Genomic DNA, 24,530 nt, shown 5'->3' on the forward strand with positions numbered 1-24,530 from the left:
TATTTCTTACTTTTACAAAAAAAAAAGGAAAAATACTAAAGCTAAAATTAATAATTTAAATTAGTTTAAAGAATATTAATTTAATTATGCCCTATTTTATATTATTTTATTTTATTTTATTTTTTTTATTTTATTTAAATAAATATTATTATTATTTTTTTTTTTTTTTTTTTTTTTAAAAAAATAAAAGTAATTAAAAATTTACAATCACAAATTAAATGAGCTGATTTTATAATCTATACAACATTGTAATGATTGATTATTTTTTTTTTTTTTTTTTTTTTTGATTAAACCCAACAAAAATATTTTTTTTTACTTACATAAAAAATTAATTATTTGTTTAGCTAAATATATTATATCCAATTAATTTTTTTTCTTTTATTTTTTTATTATATTTTATATCTTTCTTCTTTTTTAACAAATTAAAAAATACTATTACCAAAGGTCATATTTTAAATCTTTCTTTTACACTTTCTCAATTTTTTAATATTTTTAAGAAAGTCTTGTGGCTTATTTTAAAGAAATTAGACTACTCTCAACAACACACCAATCTTTGTATACAGAGAATATTCATTCACATAAAATTCTTTCAAATCAGAGAGATTTTCATTTTTTTTTTCCGCAACTACAAAATAAAATTTTTTTTAATTTTTTTTATTTATTTTTTTTTAATTTTTTTTTTTTTTCCAAAGAATCTAGCTGATAAAAATAAAAAGGGCTTGTGCCTTTGTCAAAAGAAATTAGTGAAAATTAAAAAAAAATATTTTAATTTTTTGTGTAAATGTGTTACACAAAGAAATGATGTTTAAAAATCACTGCTTCTTATAAATAAATTATTTTTTAAAGAAAAACAAAAAAAAATAATTTATGATTTCATACTTAAGTATAATTTGTGTAAATATAGGTTTATAAAAAAAAATTTGTTTGAAAACAATTTTTTATTATTATTATTATGGTTATGAGAATCGGTGATATGGTTTTTGCCTTATATAAATATAGCAAAATGATGTAACCTGCTATTTTTTTTTTTTTATAAATAATATATGTTTTAAATAATATTTGAAATGAAGTTGATTGTTTTTTTTTTAAATAATATTATTTATTTATTTAAAAATTTTAATAATTTATTATATATTTTTTTTTTTTTTTATTTTTATTTTTTTTTTTTAATCGCTTTATTCGTCATCTGGTGAACCTGATTGTTTAATAATATCATCAATCTTTAAAATCATTTTAACGACTTGATTGGCTAATAAAAATTGTTGAGTTTTACCTGGAAGAGTGTCAAAAACGAATTGAGCTTTCATGTCATTTGTATTTTTGTAGTTACAATCAATACCAAGATGTGGATTGTTTTCTTTAATTTGTAAAGCTTTAACACCGGATAAGGCTTCGATTGGTTCAAGACCACTATTTTCAGCTAATGCTAATGGAATGGCATCTAAAGCATCGGCAAAGGCTCTAACAGCATATTGTTCAATGGTTGGGATTTCGTCTGCTTTGCTTGCAATCTTTAAACCACATGAAATTTCAGCTGAACCACCACCATAAATAATTCTATTATCTCTGATAAGATTACGAGTTACGCATAAAGCATCATGAATACTTCTTTTAGCTTCTTCAACAATCTATAATATAAATATAAAATTAAAATTAATAAAATATAATATTTTTGATATTTTTTTTTTTAATTTTAAAACTTACCATTTTATTACCACCTCTAACAAAAATTGTAACAGCGTTTGTATTTGGACAATCTTCGATTGAAAGGTAACGATCTTGGGTGGTACCAAAACCAATTTCTCTAACAAGACCAGCTTTACCTAATTTATCAGCACTAACATCTTCGAAACGAGCAACAATACGACCACCAGTTGCCATAGCAATTTTTTCAAGATCTAAACCACCAACCCAACGGACAGCTGGTAAACCATTTTGAAGAAGTAAATGATTGGCTTCATCATCAAAACCCCATTGACAAAGAACTAAATTTGCACCAGTTGCTTTAACTTTTTGAACCATATCTATAAAGTATTGTTGTTCAATATCACCTAATTTCTTTAAATCTTCAGCTTTTGTAATTTCGATTGAATTCTAAAATAAAAAAAAAATAAAAATAATTTAAATTAGTAAACATAAAATCATAAATATTTATATATTATATAATATCACTATTATAATAAATATTTATATATTAATATTTACCTTGGTTTTTGGTTTTGGTGGTTCGAATGGACAAGTTAAAAGACAAATTTTAGCATCTTTAATAGTTTTTGGCATTTGTGGATGGGAAATACCTTTATCGATAATAATACCTTTAATTAATTGAGTATCTTCTAATTTACCACCTTCTTTACCTTCTAATTTAATATTTTCAAAGTTTACATCTTTACGTTCCATATCGGCAACAGAGACAACAGCTTTAACAGCGATTTCACTCATTTGACGATGGAAACGATTGACAATTTTTGAACCTAAACAAGTCATTGCAGTTTTAACTAATGGTTCAAGATCATCTTTTGAGAATGTAATTGAATCTGAAATTGATCCTAAATGTTCGATGGCAATCTTGCAAGCAACTTCATAACCTTCATAAATACGACATGGATGAATACCTTTTTCGATAAGACCTTCAGCTTGTTCTAATAATGAACCTGCTAAAACTACAACACCAGTTGTACCATCACCAATTTCGTCATCTTGTGATTTTGATAATTGAACCATTAATTTGGCGATTTGATTGTCAACTTGCATATTTTCGAGAATAGTTGCACCATCATTTGTTACTGTAACTTCACCATCTTGACTAACCATCATTTTATCCATACCTTTTGGACCTAATGATGATTTCATAATATTTGAAATGGTTTTGGCTGCAAGGATATGAGCTTTGTGAGCTTCAATACCCTTTAATCTTTCTTTTGCTTGTTGTTCTCTTACAATAATGAATGGACGACCATATTCATCAAATGCTAAACTCATTTTATTCTATATATATATATAAGTTGATTTATTTAAAAAAAATAAAATAACTATAGGTGAAATATGCTATTTGATGAATTTAAAAAAAAAAAATTAAAAAAAAAAAAAAAAACTATTTTTTTCAAAAAAAAATTAAAAAAAATTTAAAAAAAAACTTTTTTTTTTTATTTTTTTTTTTCTCATTTAAAATAATTAAAATAAAAATGTTGATGAATTCAAAATAAAACAATAATTTGATTTTTATTTCATTTTAGAATAAATGATCCAATATACTTTTAAAGCTATTTGATTTTATTATTTGATTTAATTTTATATTTTCTAAAATCCCCAAAAATTTCCGTTGTAAAAAAAAAAAAAAAATTAAAAAAAAATTAAAAAAATTAAAAAAAAAAAAAAAAAACACACACACATTTAATTATTCCAATGTTTAATTATGATTTTAAATTCATATTCATATATATAAATAAGTTGTTGATCAATCCCTATAAATATAATAATTAGGTTTTAATAAAAAAAAATAAAAAATAAAATTTTTTTAAAAAAAAAAAAAAAAAGTTATTTTTTTTTCGTTTTTTTTTTATTTTATTTTTTTATAAAACTTTTTTTTATTTTTTTTTTTTTGTTATTTATTTTTCTTGACTTTCGTTTTTCTATTTACTATTTTTTTATATCTTTTATAGGATTTAATATACAAAAAAAAAAGAAAAGAAAAGAAAAGAAAAAAAAAAAATCAACAATCACACAAATACAACTAATATTCCATACATCACATAAAATAAATAAATAAAAAGAAACAATGGTTAAACCAAAGAAATCAACTAGTACATCAGCCAGCAATGGTGTTTCAGATCCTAATTTAGAAAATAAAAGAACTAAAGTTACCGTAACAAATTCAAGTGTTGAAAATGTATTAATAATGTTTTTTTATTTTTTTTTTTTTATAAAACTTTATAAAATACTAATAATAAATTTTTATTTATTTATTTATAGGCTAGAGGTACATATTATAGTGGTGCATATACATCAATTGGATTTGATAATAGTTTTAGTTTAGAAAAATTTAAAGAAAACTTTAAGATTAATATATTATCAGAAAAACCATATGAATTGGTATTTGAAATGATGGGTGTTGATGCACCAATTGCAAATGCAATTAGACGTATTTTAATTTCAGAAGTACCAACTATGGCAATCGAAAAAGTATACATTATAAATAATACATCAATTCTTCAAGACGAAGTATTAGCACATAGATTAGGTTTAATCCCAATCAAAGTGGATCCAAGAAAATTCAATTTTCATTTACCAAATAAAGAATATACAGCAGAAGATACATTAATCTTTAAATTAAAAGTTAAATGCGAAAGAGATGCAAATGGTAAAATAATAAATGATACAGTATTATCAAAACATTTAGAGTGGGTTCCACACGACGATCAAATTGCAATGTTCCCAAATGAAGAAGATCACCCACGTCCAGTCGAAGATGATATTCCAATCATGAGACTTAGACCAGGCCAAGTTATCGATGTTCAATTATATTGTGAAAAAAATATTGGTAGAGAACACATTAAATGGTCACCAGTTTGCACAGCATCCTATAGATTGTTACCTGTAATTAGTGTTGATGAATCAATTCAAGGCGAAAGTGCTGAAAAACTTGTAAATACTTGTCCAAAAAAAGTTTTTGATATTGAAGATAGTGGTAGTGTTGTAGCTGCTCGTCCTTTAGATTGTACAATGTGTAGAGAATGTATTAGGGATCCAGAGTTTGAACCAAAAGTTAAACTTTGAACGTATTAGAGATCATTTTATTTGTAAGTATAACATTATTGTTATTAAATTTATTTTATACATTCATTTTCTAACCCTTTTCTTTTTTTGTTTATATTTTATTAATAGTCTCAATCGAATCAACAGGCGCATTAACATCAAGAGAATTATTCCAAGAAGCTATTAAAATTTTAATTGAAAAATGTAATATCGTTGAAGAAAGTATCAACAAGTTAGTAAATTAATAATAATAAATAAATAATGCCATTTTTTTAAACCAACCAACCCATCAAAAAGAAAAACAGTTTTTTAAAGATACAATAAAAAACTATTAAAAAAAAAAATAAAATAAAATAAAATTATAATTATAATTTAAAAAAAAAAAAAAACAATATAATATCTATCTTACATTTTTAATTATTAAAATTTATTTGGTAATAATTTTTTTTTTTTTTTTAAAGTTTAGCTAAAGCTTTCGAAGAATAACCAATGGATTTCTCAAGTAAATTAGCAGATACATTTTTATACATTTCTAATTTAAGACATTGGTAGGTAACTCTGTCTTTACCTTTACCATGAACTAATTCGGCTAATTTAACTGATTCTTCTAAAATATCTTGGCATGCTTTATCAACAATTTGTAATTTTGCAGCTTCTTTGCCACCATAACGTTTGCCAGTTAATACTACATCTCTGTAGGTAATTGCATTTGTAATTTTATTTCTAAATAAATAAATAAATAAATTAGTTTATTGATGCACTAATAACCTATAGATATTATTAAAACTTACTGAAGAATTGCATTCATACCTGGTGTTAATGGAATATGAATGTTAATCTCTGGTAAACAAAAGAAACCTCTATCATCTTTCATAATTCTCCAGTCATGGGCCATTGAAAACATAGCACCACCTGCAAATGAGTGACCATTAATACAACATATGGTTGGAATTGGGAAAACTAACAATCTTTGAAGTAATGCATGGAAATCGTATACAAATGTTTCAAATTTTTCTTTTCCTAATGGTAATACCCAGTCTAAATCTAAACCTAAAGAGTAGAATTTTGGTGATGTTGATGTTGAAATTAAACATGATGCATTTTCGCAGCTAATTAATAAGGATAAAGATTTATTAATTTTAGTTTTGTGTTTTAGAGAGGTGGTTTTTTATTTTAATTAAAATTTTGAATGAATTACCTTTCAACATAGTCCAAAGATTGATGGAAATATTTGATATTGTTATCATTAAATCTATTTTCATTATCATTGAGTGTTAAAAGGAAAATATCTTCATTTGATTCTAATTGTTCTACATAAAAATTACCAAATTCTTTTTTATTTATCCACTTCATTGTTTTTATTATTTTATTATTATATTATTATTATTTTTATTGCTAATACTATGTTTTATAAAAAATATATTTTGACCAAACAATTTTAATTGAAATAAAAAAAATAAAAAATAAAAAAAAAAAGAAATTTAATTTTTTTAATTTTAATTTTTTTTTTTTTTTAATTTTTTAAAATTTTTTTTATTCTGTCATAAATGAACAAATACAGAAAATTAATTTCAAATTATTACTCTCTGATTTTTTTATTATAATTTTTTTTTTTTTTTTTTTTTTTTTTATAGATTTAAAAAGGTTATAGCCATTTTGATATTATTTGTTTGTTATTTGTTTTTTTGTTGATTGATATGTATTATTTGTTATTTTTTTTGTTTGGTATTATAATTTTAAACGTTTTTAGTCAAATTCGATAACTTTTTTAGTTTTTTTTTTTTAAAAAAAATAAATTATTTTTTTTAATTTTTTTTTACTTTTTTTAATTTTTTTTTATTTTTAAAATTAATTTTTATTTTTGTATATTCGGTTGTGTTTCTATTTTAATGATGTCTATATATAAATAACGTATATCATAATAATAATAACATAAATATTAAATAATATATTGTTTTTTATTTTATTTTTTTATTTTTTTATTTTTTTTTTTCATCAATTTTTTTTTTTTTAATTTTATAATATTCAAAAAACTATTTTTTACATTTTTGTGGGGTTAAAAAAAAAAAAAACTTCATATAACACACACCAACAACACACCAATACACCAACACACCAATAATAAATACAAAAAAAGATAAAATTATATATTATTCAATTTTTTATATTTAATTAATTATAATATTTATTTATTGCAAAAAAAAAAAATCTCATTATTTTTTTTTTTTTAAAAAAATATTATGGCCTCTAGACAACCTATCGGGGCTTTGGCTATTTGGAAGAATGCTTTAACGGTAGCAATAACATGTGGTGTATTTGCGTTATTGCTTTCGCTTTTGGTTATTCTCGTTAGAATTTTAAGAAAGAACAAACCTCAATCGGTCAATTTATCACTTCGTGCAAAATTAGAAATATATTTAGCATACACTCATATTGGAGAAATGATCGAGTTCATTCAAGTAGCTTTCAGTATTCTTTCAGTAATATTATTTATATATGGTACCTATCTAGATGCAAATAAACCACCAACCTTTTACTTAATTTTAGAGCTGATTTTGGTTTTCTTTTTTATTTTGCATTGGGCTTTGGACTTTTTCGTTTCAAAAGATAAGTAAGTAATGGCTTATAGACAACGACAATTATAACTAAAGATATACTAATATCTTTTTTTTTATAGATTACGATATTTATTTTCATTTTTTTCAATTATCGATATGATTTGTGTAACACCAATTTTAATCGACCTTCAAAGTGGTGATCTATCAAATCTTTTAAATACTTTTCAATTCCTTAGAGTATTAAGAGTTATAAGAATCTTAAGACTTCAAAGAGTACTCCATTATTTTAAAAATGGTAAATTTTTTTAAAAGATCTATAAATTTCAATATAGTATATTAACTTTAAATTTAATTATAGAGGTTACAAAATATACATTCAAGGCTTTTATTGTGGTATTTTCATTTATTTTGGTTTTAGCAGGATTTTATATGAATATCGAAATCAATCCAAATGGAAATCCATTACAATTTCACGAAACCATTTATTTTTTAGTTATTACATTAGCAACTGTAGGTTATGGTGATATTTATCCATCGACTGCATTGGGTCAAATCACAATTACTTTAGCGTTAACAATTGGTGCTGGCGTTTTAATTCCTTATCATATTTCCAAATTAATGGAAAAATTACAACAAGATTCGCGTATGTATTTAAAAATCATATATATTGTTGGTAATTAAATTTATTCTAATTTATTTTTTATATAGCATTTTTAAGAAATTTATCATCATCAAGTATTACAGGTCATGTTATTTTATGTGGTGATATTTCAATTTCTCATTTATTGGATTTTTTAGCAGAGTTTTACCATGAAAGATATGGTAAACTTAAAAAAGAGTTGGTTATTTTATCGCCAAAAGCACCCGACGATAGAATCAAATCACTATTACTCCATCCATTTTATAAGAATAGATTAATTTATTTACAGGGATCACCATTATTTGAACAAGATCTTCAACGTACAAAGCTTTCTAAAGCTGAGGCAGTTTTTGTTTCATTACCATCTGCTTGGGACTCATCCGATACTGATAGTATTTTATGCTCATATGCCGTAAAAAGTCAAATTAAAAGTTTAAAAGTTTTTTCACATTTGGTTTCATCAAAAAATAGAGTAAATATTATTTAAATTTCAAAAGTTTAATTATTTTAAAATTTTAATATTAAATTTTTTATTTTTTATAGAACAAATCTCCATTTTTAAAAGGTTCAATTTATATTGAGGAATTTAGATGCGCTATGCTTGCTCAATCAGTTGTATGTCCTGGATACAATATTTTATTTTCAAATTTATTCACTTCAAGAACCATACCAAATATGGTTTCAGAAAAATGGCTTTCAGAATATTTTTATGGCAGTAACCACTCTATTTATATTGTTAAAACTCCAGAGTTTTTAGTTGGTGAAAATTTAACAGATGTAATTTTAGTAAGTAATTGATTTTTATATTAATTATAAAATATTTTTAAATAATTATATTAACTGTTTTTATTTTTTATATTTTTTTAGTCAATGTATTTTGGTAATGGTACATTATTAATTGGTTTAATGTTACCTCAAACTGCAGTTGTAAATAATATATCAGGACCAGCATTAACATCCAGTGGCACATATATCCCACATTTAAAACAACAAAAAAAAGTAATTTTACCGCCAAAATTTGTATTAAATCCATGCAAAAATACAACTCTTACAGAAGATATGCAATTGGTTTTAATTTCACACACAGTAAATTTATCAACTAAACAAGTTAGTGCAGAGCATACAATTAATTTTGTTGATCCAAATCGTAAACGTTATCAAGAGTTTAATGAAGATAACCCTATTTCAACTTTCTTAAAGAATGTTAATCAGTTTTTCAGTCGTTTAGCCGTACCAGATTTAGAATTACTCATTAACGAAGTAGATACGCCAAAGAAAGAGACTAAGGACCAGGTTATGAATGAATCATTAAAAACATTTATTGGTTCAAATAAATCTAAAAATTCAAATAACAGCTCAATGAACTTTAGAAAGGATAGTATGCAAGGTATCAATATTTCAAATCCACACAGCATCGATGAAAATCTTGATCAATCTATTATGGAGTTCAATAAAGATCACGAAGAAGACGAATATACCTCAAAAGAATTAATTAAAGCTCTTTGTCTTTCAGAATACAATGGCGATTGGATTGCATTACTTAGTGACATTAGTTCTCAAAAAACAACAAACCCAAAGACCGAAGAGATCTTAGAAAGAATTAGATTAATCATCGATAAACACTCCTTAATGACATTTACTACCCATGGTAAATTTGGTAAAGGCAAAAAAGGTTCCTCAATGAAAGGCCATATGCTAATTATTTGCAAGAGCTTAAAAGGTTTGGATCTTTTCCTCCATCATCTTCGTCTCCCATACATTTCATCTATCAAAACAAATACTATGGCTAAATCTGGTGTTCAACCAATTGTAGTTCTTTATCAGGATGAACCAGATGAATCTTGGTTTGCAACAGTTAAAACATTGCCATTAATTGCTTTTATTAAAGGTTCCTCATCAAACAATGTAGATCTAGATAAATGTGGTGCCAAACATGCAGAAACAATCATCATTACCTCTGATCCATATAACAGCTCAAAAGAACAAGGTAATTTAGAAGACTCATTTACCTTAATGTCTTATGTCGATGTTATCAAGATTAATAAAAATGCTAAAATCACAGTGGAACTTGTTCATGAGCCAAATATTCGTTTCTTAGAAGATAAAAAGATTCAAGCTTGTGGTAGTAATAAACGTTTCCATAATTATTTACAAGCTAATCAAGAAAAAACCTTTTTAAAACCAGAATTTTTTTCAGCTCCACACTATGCCTCTGGTAATGTCTCTACTTTTACAGTTTTAGATTCTCTCCTTTGCCAATCACACAATAATGAATACATCAGAGATGTTGCCCATGAGTTGGCATTTGGTGTAAATGGCTTATCCCAGTCATATCCAACATTTGGTTTATCTTCTTTTGTAAACAACGATTCAAAATGTTTCAGTCGTTTAGTTGGTGTCCCAGCAATTTTTCATGGAAAAACATATGGTGAACTTTTAAAATATTTCCTTCAGCAAAAAAATCTTTTAGTTTTAGGTTTATATCGTTCAAAAGAACCAATGAATTCACCTGCTCCTTATGTTTTTACTTGCCCCCATCCAACAACCAAACTATATGAAACCGATCAAGCTTATGTACTATCAAACTCTCCAATTTAAAATTAATAACAAATTTATTAAATAATATTCAACACTGTTATTAATAACAAACAAATTATAGTTTTTATTTTAAATTATTATCTATTTTTAAAATTTAATTTATAGATTTTAATACAAAAATAAAAAATAAATAAAAATATAATATTAAATTTAATATTATATAAAGAAAGATGTATATAAAATTTATATATATTTTCAAAAAAAAATCTTTATTATTTTTTATTATCCCATATTATCTTTATTTTTATTATTAGTGTTTTTATTGTGGTTGTACTAATAATATTATTTTTTTCTTGAAAGTTAAAGTTTGTCTTTTTTCTTCCAATTCATCTTTCTTTTCATGAGGTTTCAGTCCAAATAAGCAGTTTTTTGGGAACAGTTCTTTTAATTCTCTTGATACACTAACTATTTTCTCTACAGGATTACCATTTAAATCTTTTAAATTGATGATTGAGTTTTTAACACTTTCTACTTTTGTAGAGATGAATGTTTTGGTTGCCCCTCTATTGTTTCGAAAAATACCTGAATGTTCCACCTTGATAATTAAATCACCAATGTAAATATTGAATTTCTTTATTTTTTGTTCTGCATGTCGAGCTGCTAAAAGATTATTTAGTATTGCTTTATGACTTTCATCAAAATCTGAAAATGAGTTGTAATAATTTGAAAGTGCATACATTAAATAGTTAGATTTTATATTATTAAGTGAGTTGTCAATTTCATCTAAAATAGAATGGACATGTTTTAGTACACTTCTAATTTTTTCTTTACATTCATCACCAGCAATAATTTTATAGTTGCTTTTGGAATTTATATGAGTTGTACTGCTTCTGTTATTTTCCTCATCTTGATAGGCTTCATCTGAATAATCATCAGTCTGAGTATTTTGTCTTTTGTTTGGTTCTTGTGTTTCCTCTTCATTTTCTTCGAAAGTTCTCTTTTTCGTTTTATATAAACCATACTTTAATATAACCCTGTAGCCTTCAGTTATTGGTTTAAATTGATAAAGAGAGTCTTTTGATAATGCAATGAACTTGATATCTGCAGGATTATGATTCTCCAATGGAATTAGTTTTTTTACCCATTCATTTCCTTGTTTTATTGATTCGATAATTATTTCGCCACCTTTATGATCACATGGTAAAACTAAATATAAAATACTAAATAAGTCTGGTATATCATTTGAAATTATTTGAGGTGATTGAAAGTTATCCTTTGTGCTTATTATCATTGATTCTACCTGTGCTCTGACTGAAGTTTGGTTATAAATTCCAAGTTCTTTTTTTATTCTATTTACAATGGTTTCTATTTTTAATTTCCAAGTTTTAATGTTTTTCCCTACTTCAAAATGTTTTGAATCTATTTTCCATTCTGAAAAAATAAAAATTAAAAGATAATTACTTAAATTAATAAATATAATAAATATAGTTTAATTTGTTAAATATTTACCATTTTTATTTATTGGTTCTCCATAAATTTGAATTATATTTTTTAATTGTGATTCGATACAAGGAAATGATAAATATTGATTTTTATTATTTTCAATAGTTTCATCTTTATAAAAAAATGATTGGATGAAACTGATATCTTTTCCTTGGTACTCTTCATTTTTTAAAAAATAAACTGAAAACTGTGATTCAAATAAACCTTTACAATAAAATGAATTTATATCCACAAAATCTTGAACATTCTGATCTTCTTTTAATAGATTTTCTAGTTTACTGTGGTCTGTGTACTTAATTGGATACATTGTCATTAATGTATAAATAAATGTTGAGTTTTAATAAAAATAAATAAAATTTGAAAAAAAAAATTAAAAAAATTATAAATAAAATAAATTTACAAAAAAATTAAATTAATTTTTAAAAAAAAAAATATTTAAATTCGGATTTATTGAGTGGTATAACCCTTTTAGGATCTTAATTTTTTGTTTTGTTGTTCTTCATCCTCATCATCACTTTCACTTGCATGTCTTTTCTTTAAATTTTTTTTATTATTATTTCCATTATTATTGTTTTCGTTATTATTATTTTCATTATTATTATTTACATCTTTTTGGTTGTTAATTTGTTCTTCAAATGATTGCTTTGCCTCTGGTACTAACTGACTATTATTATTATTATTGCTATTTAATTCCATTGGTTGTTGATCATCATTTACAAGTGGTTTTGGATATACTAAACCATCTTTGTCATAAAATTCTTTTGTTTTTTCTTCGTGATTTGTGAACCAAGGATGATTGAGGGTTTGTTCAATTGTGAAACGTTTTTCGGCATCAACTTTAATTAGATTTTTGAGTAAATTTTTGACATCATCAGAGATGTGATCCCAATATGGTGATGGAAATGAAAAACCACCATTCTTAATCTTATCGAAGAAATCCTTAGCTTGTGGATCACCAAATGGAGCAAAGCCACATAATAAAATATAGAGAATAACACCAATTGACCAAATATCCACAGATTTGCCATATCCTTCCCTTTCACCTTTGGTAAGAATTTCTGGAGCTACATATTGTGGTGTACCACACATGGTCTTCATATTACCCTCATCCAAAGCACGACTTAAACCAAAATCGCTAATCTTTAAAAGGTAGCTTTCTGATTTTGCCATTAATATATTCTCTGGTTTAAGATCTCTATGAGCAATACCATTGCTGTGGAGGTATGCAACAGCATCACATAGTTGTTTTAATATATATCTACAAGTATCTTCAGAGAATTTCTTTTCTGCTACAATCCTATCAAACAATTCACCACCAGTAACTCTATATAATAATAATTGTTAATAAAAATAAAGATAATGTTTCGATAAAATTAAATAAAAAAACTTACAATTCTAAAATCAAGTATAAATTCTTTGGAGTTGTAAATACTTCTTTAATGGAAATAATATTTTGATGGTGAACTTTGGTTAAAACATTTACCTCATCCATGAGTGAATCCTTTCTCTTACTGGTCATTGACATTTTCTTTTTATCGATAATTTTAACAGCATATTTATCACCTGTTTCTTTTTCAACACCCAATCTTACTGAAGCAAAATTACCTCTATTAAATTAGATTAAAAAAAGATTAGTTTTTTTAATTTTTATTTTTATTTTTATCAACAAACAACTACTTACGTTCCTAAAACATCTCTTAAATTATATTTCTTTTGTGGACCACCTTGTTCGATCTCTCTTTGTTCTTCAAAACAATCTTGATAAATAAACGAAATTTTTTCTGTTCCTTTTCTTGGGATAACTGAAATTTCACAACCACTTTCAATTAAAATTTTTGAACCTTTTCCTATAACTTCATTGTTGATATATGTTCCATTGGTGCTAAAATCGTCCACAAATACTACATTATTTGATACGGTGGGATCTCTATAGATCTTGCAATGTTTTCCACTAACAGTTGGGCTACTAAAAACAAGATCATTGTTTGCACATAAAGATCTACCAATTTGGATTGAGTTTTGTCTAATTTCGACAGATGGATAAGTTGGATTTAATGATACCAACTTACCCCATAAATCACCAGTACCAATTGTTTTAATTTGAGGATTCTCTAATTCTTTTAAATTACCTGTATCATCCTCCATAACACTGCATTCTTTTTCATCTTCGTTGCTATTTCCATTATTGTTATTATTACCATTTGATGCTTCATTATTTTCATTACTATTTTCGCCATTATTATTGTTACTATTATTTCCAGTTGCTGTTGATGGTTGTTCTTGTTGGCTGTTATTTGATGATTCGGTCTCAATAATTGGTGGATTACCTTCTAGACTACTCATTTTTGATGTGGTTGCTTATATTACAAATAATAAAATCTAAATTAAAAAATAAATAAATTAAAAAAAAATATTTAAAAATATAAAAAAAAAAAAAAAATTTCAAAAAATATAAAAAATATAAAAAATAAAAAATAAAAAAAAATGGAAAAAATATAAAAAAAAAAAAAAAAAAATATTTATTTGATTTTTTTCTTTCTTTTTAAGGATTCCTTAAAAAGACGTAAACTGATTTATTTATTATATACAATCATTTTTTTCTTTATAAACACAACAATTATTATTATTATTATAAAATTATCTATTATTTGATACCAAGTTTATCAACTATATAAGTAACAACAATTAACACTTAAGATCATCGACATACCATAGAATATAATTTACAATAAAAAAAAAAATAAACTAAAAGAAAAAACTTATGATATTTAATTAAAAAAAATTAAATATTTAATTTTTTTTTTTTTTTTTTTTTTTTTTTTAATTTTTTTAAATTTAAAATTAAAATTTTTTTATTATAATTTTATTTATATTCAAATATAACTATAAATATTTAAAACAAAACCATATATATTGCTTACACCTACTATTTTTATAAACTACCATGCAAATACTATCAACACTCTATGCAATTTTATTAGTGGTAGTACCATTGTTATTAGGGTGGTTAATAATGTGGAAAATGTATATTTCTAAATATGAATTTGTTAGAGAATTATTAGGATATAAAAAAGAAAACAAAGAAAAACCAAAAAGTAGAAGAGTAACAAATGTAGAGTTGGTAAGCAATCAAAACAAATCCCATTTAAATAAAGGATTTAATTAAAATATAATGAAAATTCATAAAAACTAAAAACTAAAAATAAAAAACAAATACTAATTCTTTTTATTTTTTTATTTTATTTTATTTATGCAGTTACACGACCATCATCAATAAATAAAATGTAAATATAAATATAAAATATATTAAAAAATAAAAATAAAATAAAATATTTACTTATTTTACTATCGCTGTCAATAAAAATTGTAAATTTAGATTAAAAGAAACTATAAAACTAAATTATTAAATAAACTTATTATCGATTTATTTATTTAATTATAAATAAAACACATTTCCATTATGTATAATTTTTAAGGTTTTTTTTTTATTTTATATTATTTTATTTATTTATTTTTTTTTTGTTAATCTTTGTTTCTTTTCTTTTTTGTTAATTAACATTCTCTTATTCTTTTTAGCTCTCTTATTATCAATTCTTTGTTGTTCTTGATCAGTCTTTTGTGATGATAAACCGACTCTTCTTAATTGTTCGATACGTTTAGTGTTTTTACCAGACGATTTTTGTTTATTTTGATCTTTATTGAATAATTCACCATCTAAAAAGTATTTTATAAAATAAATAAAAAGTTAATAAATTATTTAATAAAATGAATATATATATAATTATTATTATTATTTAAAACTTACAATCAGTATTATCTTCTTCATCATCATCAGAATCAGCACCACTTTCGGCTTTCTTTTTAGCTCTTTCTTCTTTTAATTCATTTTCATATTCTTCTTTGAATTGTTTTTGTCTTCTTTGTTTTCTTGATAAACCATAATATGGATCTTTCTTTTGTTTTAATTTTTTAATTGATGGGACATTTGAAGCACCAGTGGTATCGATAGCATTAGATTTAAGTGGTTTAAGACCAATACCATTTTCGAGTTTCCATAATTCTTTTGATTTTTCTTCTTCGGATTTAGTCTTATACCAAACTCTTTCAGTTTCAGTATTTTCTTCAAATGGTTTGCTAATAACTTTTTCAGCCTTATCTAAAGCCTTTTCAGCTTTTCTTAAATCAGCTTCTTTTAATTCATCTCTAACGATTTCTCTAATATCTTCAGTCAACTCTTCAATTCTATTTCTCCAAAAGTTTACATTATCTTGTGATACTGATCTTGATTTTGCCTTATTTCTAGCTTTGGTTACAATTTCTTTTAATATTTTACGGTCATTTTCGGTGATGAATGAGCATGATTTACCTTCCATACCGGCACGAGCAGTACGACCTACTCTGTGAATATATTGAGCTAATGTATTTGGCATATTATAATTGATAACGGTTTTAACACCAATAATATCGAGACCTCTAGATGCGACATCTGATGCTAATAAATAATTTACTTTACCATCTCTAAATTGTTGAAGTGAATCGAAACGTTGCTCTTGTGAAAGATTACCGTGAAGTTCAGCAGCTTTAAGATCGCTAAGACCGAAAATAATACAGAGACGATGAACTTCTTTTTTACTACGACAGAAAATAATGGTGCCACCTGTGTTGAATACACGAGTGCATAATGACATAAGAATAGCTGGACGATCGCTGAGATGTTGTGATTTAATTTTAACAAATTCTTGATCTAATGTTGAGGCGACTTGGAAGAGTGCATCGACTTGAACACGAATTGGTTGTTGAAGTGAAAGTTTAGCTAAAGTTTTAACTTCGTCATTGAGTGTAGCTGAAAATAACATGGTTTGACGAGATGTTGGGCATGAATCTACAATTTTATTGATTTCATCTTTGAAACCCATATCTAATAAACGATCTGCTTCATCAAGAATTAAAATTTCTAAATCTTCTAAACCAATACCGTGTGCATTTAAGAGATGGTCAATAAGACGACCTGGGGTTGCAATGACTACATCTGGTCTTTTTCTTAATTCGACTTCTTGTGCTTTATTTGAAAGACCACCAACAATTAAACATGATGTAATATTTGAAAATTGTGCAAGATTCTCTAAAACCGATTGACATTGTAGTGCCAACTCACGAGTTGGTAAAAGTACTAAAACTCTAATTGCACGATATTCACTGTCTCTAAATAATAAACGTTCGAGAATTGGTAAAAGAAATGCTGCAGTTTTACCTGAACCTGTACTTGCACTAGCTAAAATATCCTTACCGTTTAATGCTAATGGAATAGTTTTAGCTTGAATAGGTGTTGGTTGTGAAAATCCAAGTTTTTGAACTGCTTTTAATAATGGTCTTGATAAATGTAATTCTTCGAATGTTGGTAATTCTTCTTCAACAATCTTTTTCATTTTTTTATTGGATTGTAATAATTTAATTTTATCGTTTTGTACTGGTTTATTGTTAACTGGTTTAATTTCTTCTACCTCATCTTCACCACTTTCATCACTATTATTTCCTTCTTCCTCTTCTTGTTCTTCTTCTTCTTCTTCTACTTCCTCTACTTCTTCTTCTTCTTCTTCCTCTTCTTCTTCTTCAACCTTTTTATTTGGGTTAACTTTATTTGATTCATCTGTCCTTAATCTTTTTCTTTGTTCAATTTTTTCTTGTAATGATGTTTGACCTTCTGATTTTCTATGGGTTTGTTGTTTCATTTTATCAATTGTTGGTTGGAAATCCCATGGTAATTGTGGTTTTTCTGATTCTTCAAACTTTAATTTTTTTAATTAGTAAATTATTATGCTATATTTATACTATAGTATAATTCCTATTTATATGATTGTTATTGATGTAAAATGTGTTTATATTACTTACAACAAAATCTTCTTTTAAATCCAATTCGCCATCATCATTATCGCTTTCGTCTTCATCTTGATAATCCCCATCATCAAAATCAATTGTCATAACAAAATCATTTTCTGGGGTCTTTCTTTTTAATGTTGATGCATTATTATTTTTATCTACTAACATTTTATTAAAATATAAATGAATGTATTAAAAAAAAAATAAATAAAAGAAATAATAATTAAAAAAAAAAAAAAAAGAAAAAATTATTTTAAAAAAACGAAAAAAATTATTTTAAAAAAAAAAATTAAAAAAAAAATTAAAAAAAAAAGTTATGAAAAAACGAATATTTATTGATCGGGATAATTTATTTATTTATTTGTTTATTATTACTATTATTGTTATTGCTATTATTATTATTTGTTAAATTTAATTTTTTATCATAATCACTATTAAATGATTGATATTTTAATTTAATTTCGTTTGAAAAGGGTAATGGCGATGTACTTTCAATTAAGAAAACATCATTTATTAAATTACAAACCAATTTATAAAATTCATCGGTTAAAATTTCGCTGTTAAATTGAAACTCTATAAAATCCATCAATAGTTTAACCATATCGTCAAATGAATGATTTGGTAGTGTTTTAATTACTAATTGTCTATTTTCTGCATGGTCTTTGATTAAGTAACCTATTAAAATAACTAAATAAGATGATGCGATTTTCTCTTGAGTCTTTGTTGTAACCCTAGTTATAATACGTGAGTCATTGGTTCTCCATAGATAAAGTTGTAAAATGGACTCAATGGCACCCTCCATATTATGAAGAATTTCACGGTTCTCTGGATTAATTTCTACAAGATTTACCAATAGAGATATACATAACTGACCAATATCATATTTCTCCGGCACCTCTAGTTTTAGCAATTGAATGATGACCTTGAATGCAAAATTCTCTTTTATTTCGATTGATTCTAAAAATTTAACTTTTCTGGGTGTAAATTTTGAATTACTAATTGACTCCAAATATTCGCTAAATTCTTTATTAACTCCAAATTCATTCTTATTATTAATTGGTGATTTATTTTTATTTGTACTGTTAATTATTTGTGAATTGCTATTATTATTATTATTATTATTATTGCTATCATAATTATTAAAAGATTTTGTAATTTGATTAATTAACTTTGAAGCTTCAAAATTGTCATGCGTTAAATTTAATAAAATATTTAAAATTGATATAATTGCCTCACTTCCGATGAGCTTAATATCCAAACCGGCCAATCTATCATTATTAGCATTGATTGCAACATATAAATATCTTATATAAGTTAAAAACATTGACAATGTATCCTGTGTTACTAATAACACTCTATTGGCTTTAATATCACCGACTAGACACTGATCAATAATTTTCAAAATATACTCGATATTTCCAATTAGCTTTGGTGAGATTGATGATAGATCTAATATAGGATTGAGATAATCTATATACCTTGTAAGTAGTTTAACCATACCATCCATTAAACCAAATTCCTTTAAACGCAATTTCATTGAGTGATTAATATGATTTGATGCTAAATTAGAAAGTGTTGCTAAAGATAATGATGGTGTCGAAACTGAAAATCTTACTGTATCACTGACTAGTGTTTGAAAGTGCGAAAATATACTCGTTTCCAACTCTAGCATCTTTTTTAGCGGTGATACTCCACTTGATGACGGTGATTTAGGTGATTTAGGTGATTTGGGTAATCTTGACGGTGTAGTATAAAACTCTAAAAGATAATTCTCAGGGATTTTAATGGCCTGGGAATATAGAAACTCTATAGTACCTCTTGAGAAATGTTCAATGTTAGTTTGTTCACTTGAGAATGCGAATAATATAAAGCAACTTGCTAAATAAACTGCTTTTATTTCCCTATCTGTTAAATTATTTTCTGAAATATTACTGGTGGTTGCCTCGTTTTTGTTTGATGTCGATGACGACGATAGTGACATTAAACCACTATTTGATTTATGTTTTTTTTTTGTAATGGTCGGTTTTTCACCTTCATCTTCAGTATCTGTACTTGTATCAAAATCTCTATTATTTTTATTTACATTTGTTGTTGTAAGAATTTCACTACTGGCACTACCATCATCAGCTGTTGTTGATAAAAACAATGATAGCAAATCAATATTGGCATTTGTGTTATGTTTCTTTAAAGAGTCCAACGAGCTTGATCTTTTAACTGTGGTTAATGGTGATGGTTTATTTTTTTTATTATTAAAATTTGGAGGGGTATTTGATTTTTTATTTGCTAATGGATTACTATCGTTATTATCGTCTTGTTTAAATAAACACAATGACATTAATGTATCGCAAAGGGGTGTAAATAAACTATGTGATCTTAAAATGAGTGTAAATTCTGAACATTGCTCTGTAACAATTTTTGACAACTGACCTAGTGTTGCTAATATAATTTTTGAATCATTTGATGCTAAAGATTTAATAATTTTTGTGGCCTCTTCGTAATGTAACTCGTTGCTTTCGAAAGATTGTGATAATACTCTACTAGATATTAATGTCTATTGGAAAATGGAATAAAAAACAATGTATAAATATATGATTATAATTATGTAATAAAATAATAGAATATTTACATTTTCGTCATTTTGACTATCATTAAATATATCTTCTTTTGACCTCTTTAATTTTGATCTTGAGCTATGTTTATCCTGTGAAACTTGGGATGAGGATGGTGATGGAGAAGGAGCATCCAAATCAATTGAGAGAGTAGATTTTTTCTTTCTATTAGATGTTGAGGTTTTAACTACTTTTTTAAGCTTTTCCTTTTCCTTTTCCTTCTCTTTTTCCTCTTTTTTGAGATGTGCCAATTCTTTGGAGGTTTTCTTTGGTGGGGGTTTAGGTTTTGAGGTATCTATGGGACCTTCATCAAAATCGAAATTTGATAGCATATCAATATCGTAAACATCTTTTTTACTGCCTAGATCCACACTGGTTTTGCTTTTATTGATTGAATCTAATTTAATGACTTCTTTAACTGGTTCGATTTCTGTTTTATTTCTTTTAAATGGTGATACAACTGTACTATTTGTTGATGACAACGATGATGTATGTGATAATGATGATACCGATGTGGACAATGATGATGATGATGTAGATAGAGTTGATATAGTGGATGTAGAACTAGATAATGAGGTATCGAGTTTTATGTTATTTGTATTTTTTGATAGGTCACTGGTTTTTTTTGTTAAAAATGATATTGGTGTACTATTTGGTGAGTTTGTTGTATTTTTAGTTTGGATTGAAGTGGTTGTGGATGTAGTTGTTGGTGTCGGTTTTGGTGTTGATGTTGATGAAGAAGATGACAAAGATGATTTTAATGTTGTTATTGCAGATGATGAGGCTATTGATGCCTTTCTGAAGAAATCGAATGAACTTTTAACACTTTTTTCGGTAGTATCGGTAATAATAGGTGATTTATCCTCCTCTTTTGTATATGAACTAAAAGTTGGTGTATTTTTAATGGGAGTATTTGATCTTGGTTTTGATGTTATCAATACCCATGGCTGCACAGTATTTTTGGTAGGTGATTTGCTAAATGATTTTTTTTTATTCCAAAATGAGTTTTTGTTATCCTCTTCGCTGCTATCACTATTATTATTGTTGTTGTTATTACTACTACTATTACTAAAAAGGCTCATTGTTTCATTTGCTTTTTTTTTTTTTTTTTTTAGATTTAAATAATAATAAATAATCTTTAAAAAAATGAAATGAAAGAAATTAATTTAAAAATTTTTTTTAAAAAATTTAAAAAAAATTTAAAAAATTTAAAAATTATAATAATATACAAATTTAGTTTTATTTTATTTGTTTATTTTAAAAAAATAAAAAAGGAAATCATATGACCTTTTTAATTATTGATTAATATCTATATATTTCTTTCGATGACTTCTGGATTAAATTTAATTAAAATAACTGTTTTTGGGAATTTTTTGCCCTCGACTGTTACATTATGCGCTGTGACTCTTGCTGGCTAAAAATAATAATATAAAAATAAAAATAAATGTTAATAAGATTTATTAATTGAAACCAATTTGATATTTTGCTAGCCTATAAAATAATTGAGATATTTACAAATTCTGCACTACATAAAATACCCTCTATAATTCCTGCTACAAATGCTGCACAATTTAAACTACCTAAATGTTTTGGAAGTGAAATGAATTTATTTACAACCATATTATTATCTGAAATCATGTATTCATCTTCTGCCTCTGTACTCTTTTCTAACGAATCTGCTGTTTTACCAAATAATGATTTCCAAACTGTTGTATGTATAAATGATAAAATGCCTAATAATTTAGTTTCTCTTTTTGAATTTTTTTCTCTAACACATAATAATTCTAATAATCTTGGACCAATTGAATAACCCATATCTGATAATCTATTAATTATTAATTTTAAACATTAATACCAATTACTATTATTTTTATATTATTTAGTTGTTGCTACAAGTATTATTATTATTATTATTATATATTGTATTATTGTAATTTAAAAGTATTGTATAATAAACTCTATTACTTTTTTTCTAATTCGTGACCTGCTTTGATTCTATCTTGGCAATATTGGATCATTTCGGAGAATAAAAAGGCAAATGAACTGATGTTGACTTCTGCCTTACCCTTTGATACCGGTCTATCAACAATATTTGTTTGTGGTCTATTCATTTTATTATTATTATTATTATTATTATTATTATTATTATTATTATTATTAAATATTCAATATTCAATCAACAATAATTTCAAAAAAAATTAAAAAAAAAAAAAATTAAAAAAAAAATAAAAAATTAAAAAAAAAAAAAAAAAACAATAATAATAAAATTTTTATTTAAAAAAATAAATAAATAAAATCAAAGATTACTTTTATTAATAAAAACCATTTAGATAAATAATAATAACCTTTATTTATTTTTAATTTTTTTTTGAATTATCCATTATTTATATTCTTGAAGATACAAAATTGATAAATAATAAAATAAAACATTAAACAAATGTTAAAAAAAACAAGTTTTGTTTTCAAAGATTCAAAACTTAACCCCCCCTAAATTTTAATAACTAAATCAAAATACATATGTTGATAACTGAATTATATATATTATTTTTTTTAATTTTTTTTTTTTTTTAATTTTTTTTTTTTTTTTAATTTTTTTTGAAATTATTTTTTAATTTTTTTCAAAATTTTTTTAAAATTTTTCTTTATTTTCAATTGTATATATTTTTTTTTTTAAAAATATAAAAATAAATAAATAAATTCTTATTATTTTTTTTATATTTAGTTTTTAATCTATTTTTATTAATATACATATAATTTTTTTTTAAAAAAAGAGTTAGTCTAAAGGTAGTTTATCAAATATTTTACAAAACCAAATTAAATAATGGCAAAATAATATAACAATAATATAACAATAAAATGTTTAATAATTATAACAGTTAAATTATATCCATATATAATATCAGTTATTTTTTTATATATTATAATATAGTTATATAGTTATACATATTCCCAATTATATTTTAAAAAAAAAAAATAAAAACTTTCAAAATAACTTACAAAAAATTTTATTCTCCCAAAAAAAATAAAAATAATTATTATAATAATAATAAACATCAAATAATAAAATCAGGCTTTTTTATTTATAAAAAATCAATCATCAAAACATGTCATCCCGTCGTGTTATTGTCAATTCAGCCAGTTCCGGTTCATTAAATGACAGATTCACCCAAATGAAAAAAGTTGGTTTAAGTCCACAAAAGAGAGGTGGTGGTCGTGGTGGTGGTAGCAGCGGTAACACTACCGTAACCATTAACAGCGGTGGTCGTAGCAGCGGTGGCCAAGTCTCACACCGTGGTGGTCGTGGCGGTTTCTCAAGAGGTGGCGGTCGTGGTGGTTTCTCCAGAGGCGGCGGTCGTGGTGGTTCTGCTAGAGGCGGTGCTCGTGGTGGTCTTTCAAGAGGTGGTCGTGGCGGTAGTCGTGGTGGTCGTGGTGGTAAATTCAAGAGAGAAAAAACCCCAACCAAAGAAGAATTAGACGAAGAATTAGATAAAATCTCAAAAGATAACCAAATGAAAGATTAAATTTTTGTACCGCTATTTCATATCCTTTTTAATCTATATACCACCCACTTTTTAAAAATAATATTTATTTAATATTATTAAATGTACAAAAAAAAAAAACAAAAAAAAAGTTATATAAAAAAAAACAAAAAAAAATATTAAAAAGAAAAAAAGAATCAAAAATAAAATATACATATATATTTATTTTAATATTTATTTTTTAAATTTAAAAAACCACTAATCATTCTGACTTTTAATATTTATTTATCAATTATCTTTATTTTTTTTATTTTTATTTATTTTTTTATTCTTTATTCTTTATTTTTTTGTTTAAGTTTATATCTATATCGCACAAGATATTAAGTTATAATTTCATTTCATTAGTTCTTAAATAAAATTAAATAGTTTTAAAAAAAATTAATAGTTTTCGGTTATAGTTAGTTTTTTAAAAAAAAAAAAAATTTCTTTTTTTTTTTTTAAAATTTTTTAAATTTTTTTATGATTTTCTTTTTTTTTTTTTTCATATTCAAAATTGTTTATTTAAAATAGA

The 24,530-nt window shown here is 24.5% G+C and overlaps 12 protein-coding genes across 12 annotated transcripts; 5 read left to right on the top strand and 7 right to left on the bottom strand.

The window, feature by feature from the left end:
* Nucleotides 1-1,175: 1,175 nt before the first annotated feature.
* On the bottom strand, nt 1,176-2,982 carry DICPUDRAFT_40617 (uncharacterized protein; the record flags this gene model as incomplete). Its single annotated transcript, XM_003292424.1, has 3 exons — nt 1,176-1,628; nt 1,705-2,094; nt 2,206-2,982. 3 exons carry the CDS (start codon nt 2,980-2,982, stop codon nt 1,176-1,178), a joined length of 1,620 nt encoding a protein of 539 aa, XP_003292472.1.
* Nucleotides 2,983-3,778: 796 nt separating this feature from the next.
* On the top strand, nt 3,779-5,000 carry DICPUDRAFT_89838 (RNA polymerase III subunit; the record flags this gene model as incomplete). Its single annotated transcript, XM_003292416.1, has 4 exons — nt 3,779-3,889; nt 3,973-4,705; nt 4,743-4,799; nt 4,885-5,000. The coding sequence occupies 4 exons, from the start codon at nt 3,779-3,781 to the stop codon at nt 4,998-5,000; spliced, it is 1,017 nt and encodes a 338-aa protein (XP_003292464.1).
* Nucleotides 5,001-5,210: 210 nt separating this feature from the next.
* DICPUDRAFT_157185 (uncharacterized protein) lies at nt 5,211-6,108 on the bottom strand (the record flags this gene model as incomplete). Its single annotated transcript, XM_003292425.1, has 3 exons — nt 5,211-5,478; nt 5,547-5,864; nt 5,954-6,108. 3 exons carry the CDS (start codon nt 6,106-6,108, stop codon nt 5,211-5,213), a joined length of 741 nt encoding a protein of 246 aa, XP_003292473.1.
* Nucleotides 6,109-6,995: 887 nt separating this feature from the next.
* Nucleotides 6,996-7,622, top strand: DICPUDRAFT_89839 (uncharacterized protein; the record flags this gene model as incomplete). Its single annotated transcript, XM_003292417.1, has 2 exons — nt 6,996-7,366; nt 7,433-7,622. The coding sequence occupies 2 exons, from the start codon at nt 6,996-6,998 to the stop codon at nt 7,620-7,622; spliced, it is 561 nt and encodes a 186-aa protein (XP_003292465.1).
* Nucleotides 7,623-7,646: 24 nt separating this feature from the next.
* Nucleotides 7,647-10,551, top strand: DICPUDRAFT_40636 (uncharacterized protein; the record flags this gene model as incomplete). The annotated part of the gene is made up of 4 exons (XM_003292418.1): nt 7,647-7,956; nt 8,022-8,425; nt 8,497-8,739; nt 8,821-10,551. Coding segments are annotated over 4 exons (2,688 nt in total), but the record flags the coding sequence as incomplete, so codon positions are not given.
* A 259-nt stretch (nt 10,552-10,810) lies between these two features.
* DICPUDRAFT_157187 (uncharacterized protein) lies at nt 10,811-12,307 on the bottom strand (the record flags this gene model as incomplete). The annotated part of the gene is made up of 2 exons (XM_003292426.1): nt 10,811-11,922; nt 12,001-12,307. The coding sequence occupies 2 exons, from the start codon at nt 12,305-12,307 to the stop codon at nt 10,811-10,813; spliced, it is 1,419 nt and encodes a 472-aa protein (XP_003292474.1).
* A 155-nt stretch (nt 12,308-12,462) lies between these two features.
* On the bottom strand, nt 12,463-14,337 carry DICPUDRAFT_157188 (uncharacterized protein; the record flags this gene model as incomplete). The annotated part of the gene is made up of 3 exons (XM_003292427.1): nt 12,463-13,318; nt 13,386-13,601; nt 13,676-14,337. The coding sequence occupies 3 exons, from the start codon at nt 14,335-14,337 to the stop codon at nt 12,463-12,465; spliced, it is 1,734 nt and encodes a 577-aa protein (XP_003292475.1).
* A 601-nt stretch (nt 14,338-14,938) lies between these two features.
* Nucleotides 14,939-15,160, top strand: DICPUDRAFT_157189 (uncharacterized protein; the record flags this gene model as incomplete). Its single annotated transcript, XM_003292419.1, has 1 exon — nt 14,939-15,160. The coding sequence occupies one exon, from the start codon at nt 14,939-14,941 to the stop codon at nt 15,158-15,160; it is 222 nt and encodes a 73-aa protein (XP_003292467.1).
* A 342-nt stretch (nt 15,161-15,502) lies between these two features.
* DICPUDRAFT_157190 (uncharacterized protein) lies at nt 15,503-18,039 on the bottom strand (the record flags this gene model as incomplete). The annotated part of the gene is made up of 3 exons (XM_003292428.1): nt 15,503-15,708; nt 15,800-17,780; nt 17,884-18,039. 3 exons carry the CDS (start codon nt 18,037-18,039, stop codon nt 15,503-15,505), a joined length of 2,343 nt encoding a protein of 780 aa, XP_003292476.1.
* A 181-nt stretch (nt 18,040-18,220) lies between these two features.
* Nucleotides 18,221-21,562, bottom strand: DICPUDRAFT_157191 (uncharacterized protein; the record flags this gene model as incomplete). Its single annotated transcript, XM_003292429.1, has 2 exons — nt 18,221-20,422; nt 20,498-21,562. The coding sequence occupies 2 exons, from the start codon at nt 21,560-21,562 to the stop codon at nt 18,221-18,223; spliced, it is 3,267 nt and encodes a 1,088-aa protein (XP_003292477.1).
* Nucleotides 21,563-21,789: 227 nt separating this feature from the next.
* DICPUDRAFT_40619 (uncharacterized protein) lies at nt 21,790-22,591 on the bottom strand (the record flags this gene model as incomplete). Its single annotated transcript, XM_003292430.1, has 3 exons — nt 21,790-21,894; nt 21,996-22,305; nt 22,446-22,591. The coding sequence occupies 3 exons, from the start codon at nt 22,589-22,591 to the stop codon at nt 21,790-21,792; spliced, it is 561 nt and encodes a 186-aa protein (XP_003292478.1).
* Nucleotides 22,592-23,172: 581 nt separating this feature from the next.
* DICPUDRAFT_92876 (uncharacterized protein) lies at nt 23,173-24,088 on the top strand. The gene has a single exon (XM_003292420.1). It carries the CDS (start codon nt 23,585-23,587, stop codon nt 23,999-24,001), a length of 417 nt encoding a protein of 138 aa, XP_003292468.1. The 5' UTR covers nt 23,173-23,584; the 3' UTR covers nt 24,002-24,088.
* Nucleotides 24,089-24,530: the final 442 nt, after the last annotated feature.

Source organism: Dictyostelium purpureum, assembly GCF_000190715.1.
Source record: "Dictyostelium purpureum unplaced genomic scaffold DICPUscaffold_345, whole genome shotgun sequence".
NCBI lineage: Eukaryota > Evosea > Eumycetozoa > Dictyosteliales > Dictyosteliaceae > Dictyostelium > Dictyostelium purpureum.

Coding starts and splice junctions, on each gene's coding strand:
- DICPUDRAFT_92876 (XM_003292420.1), top strand. CDS start 23,585: ATGTCATCCCGTCGTGTTATTGTCAATTCAGCCAGTTCCGGTTCATTA.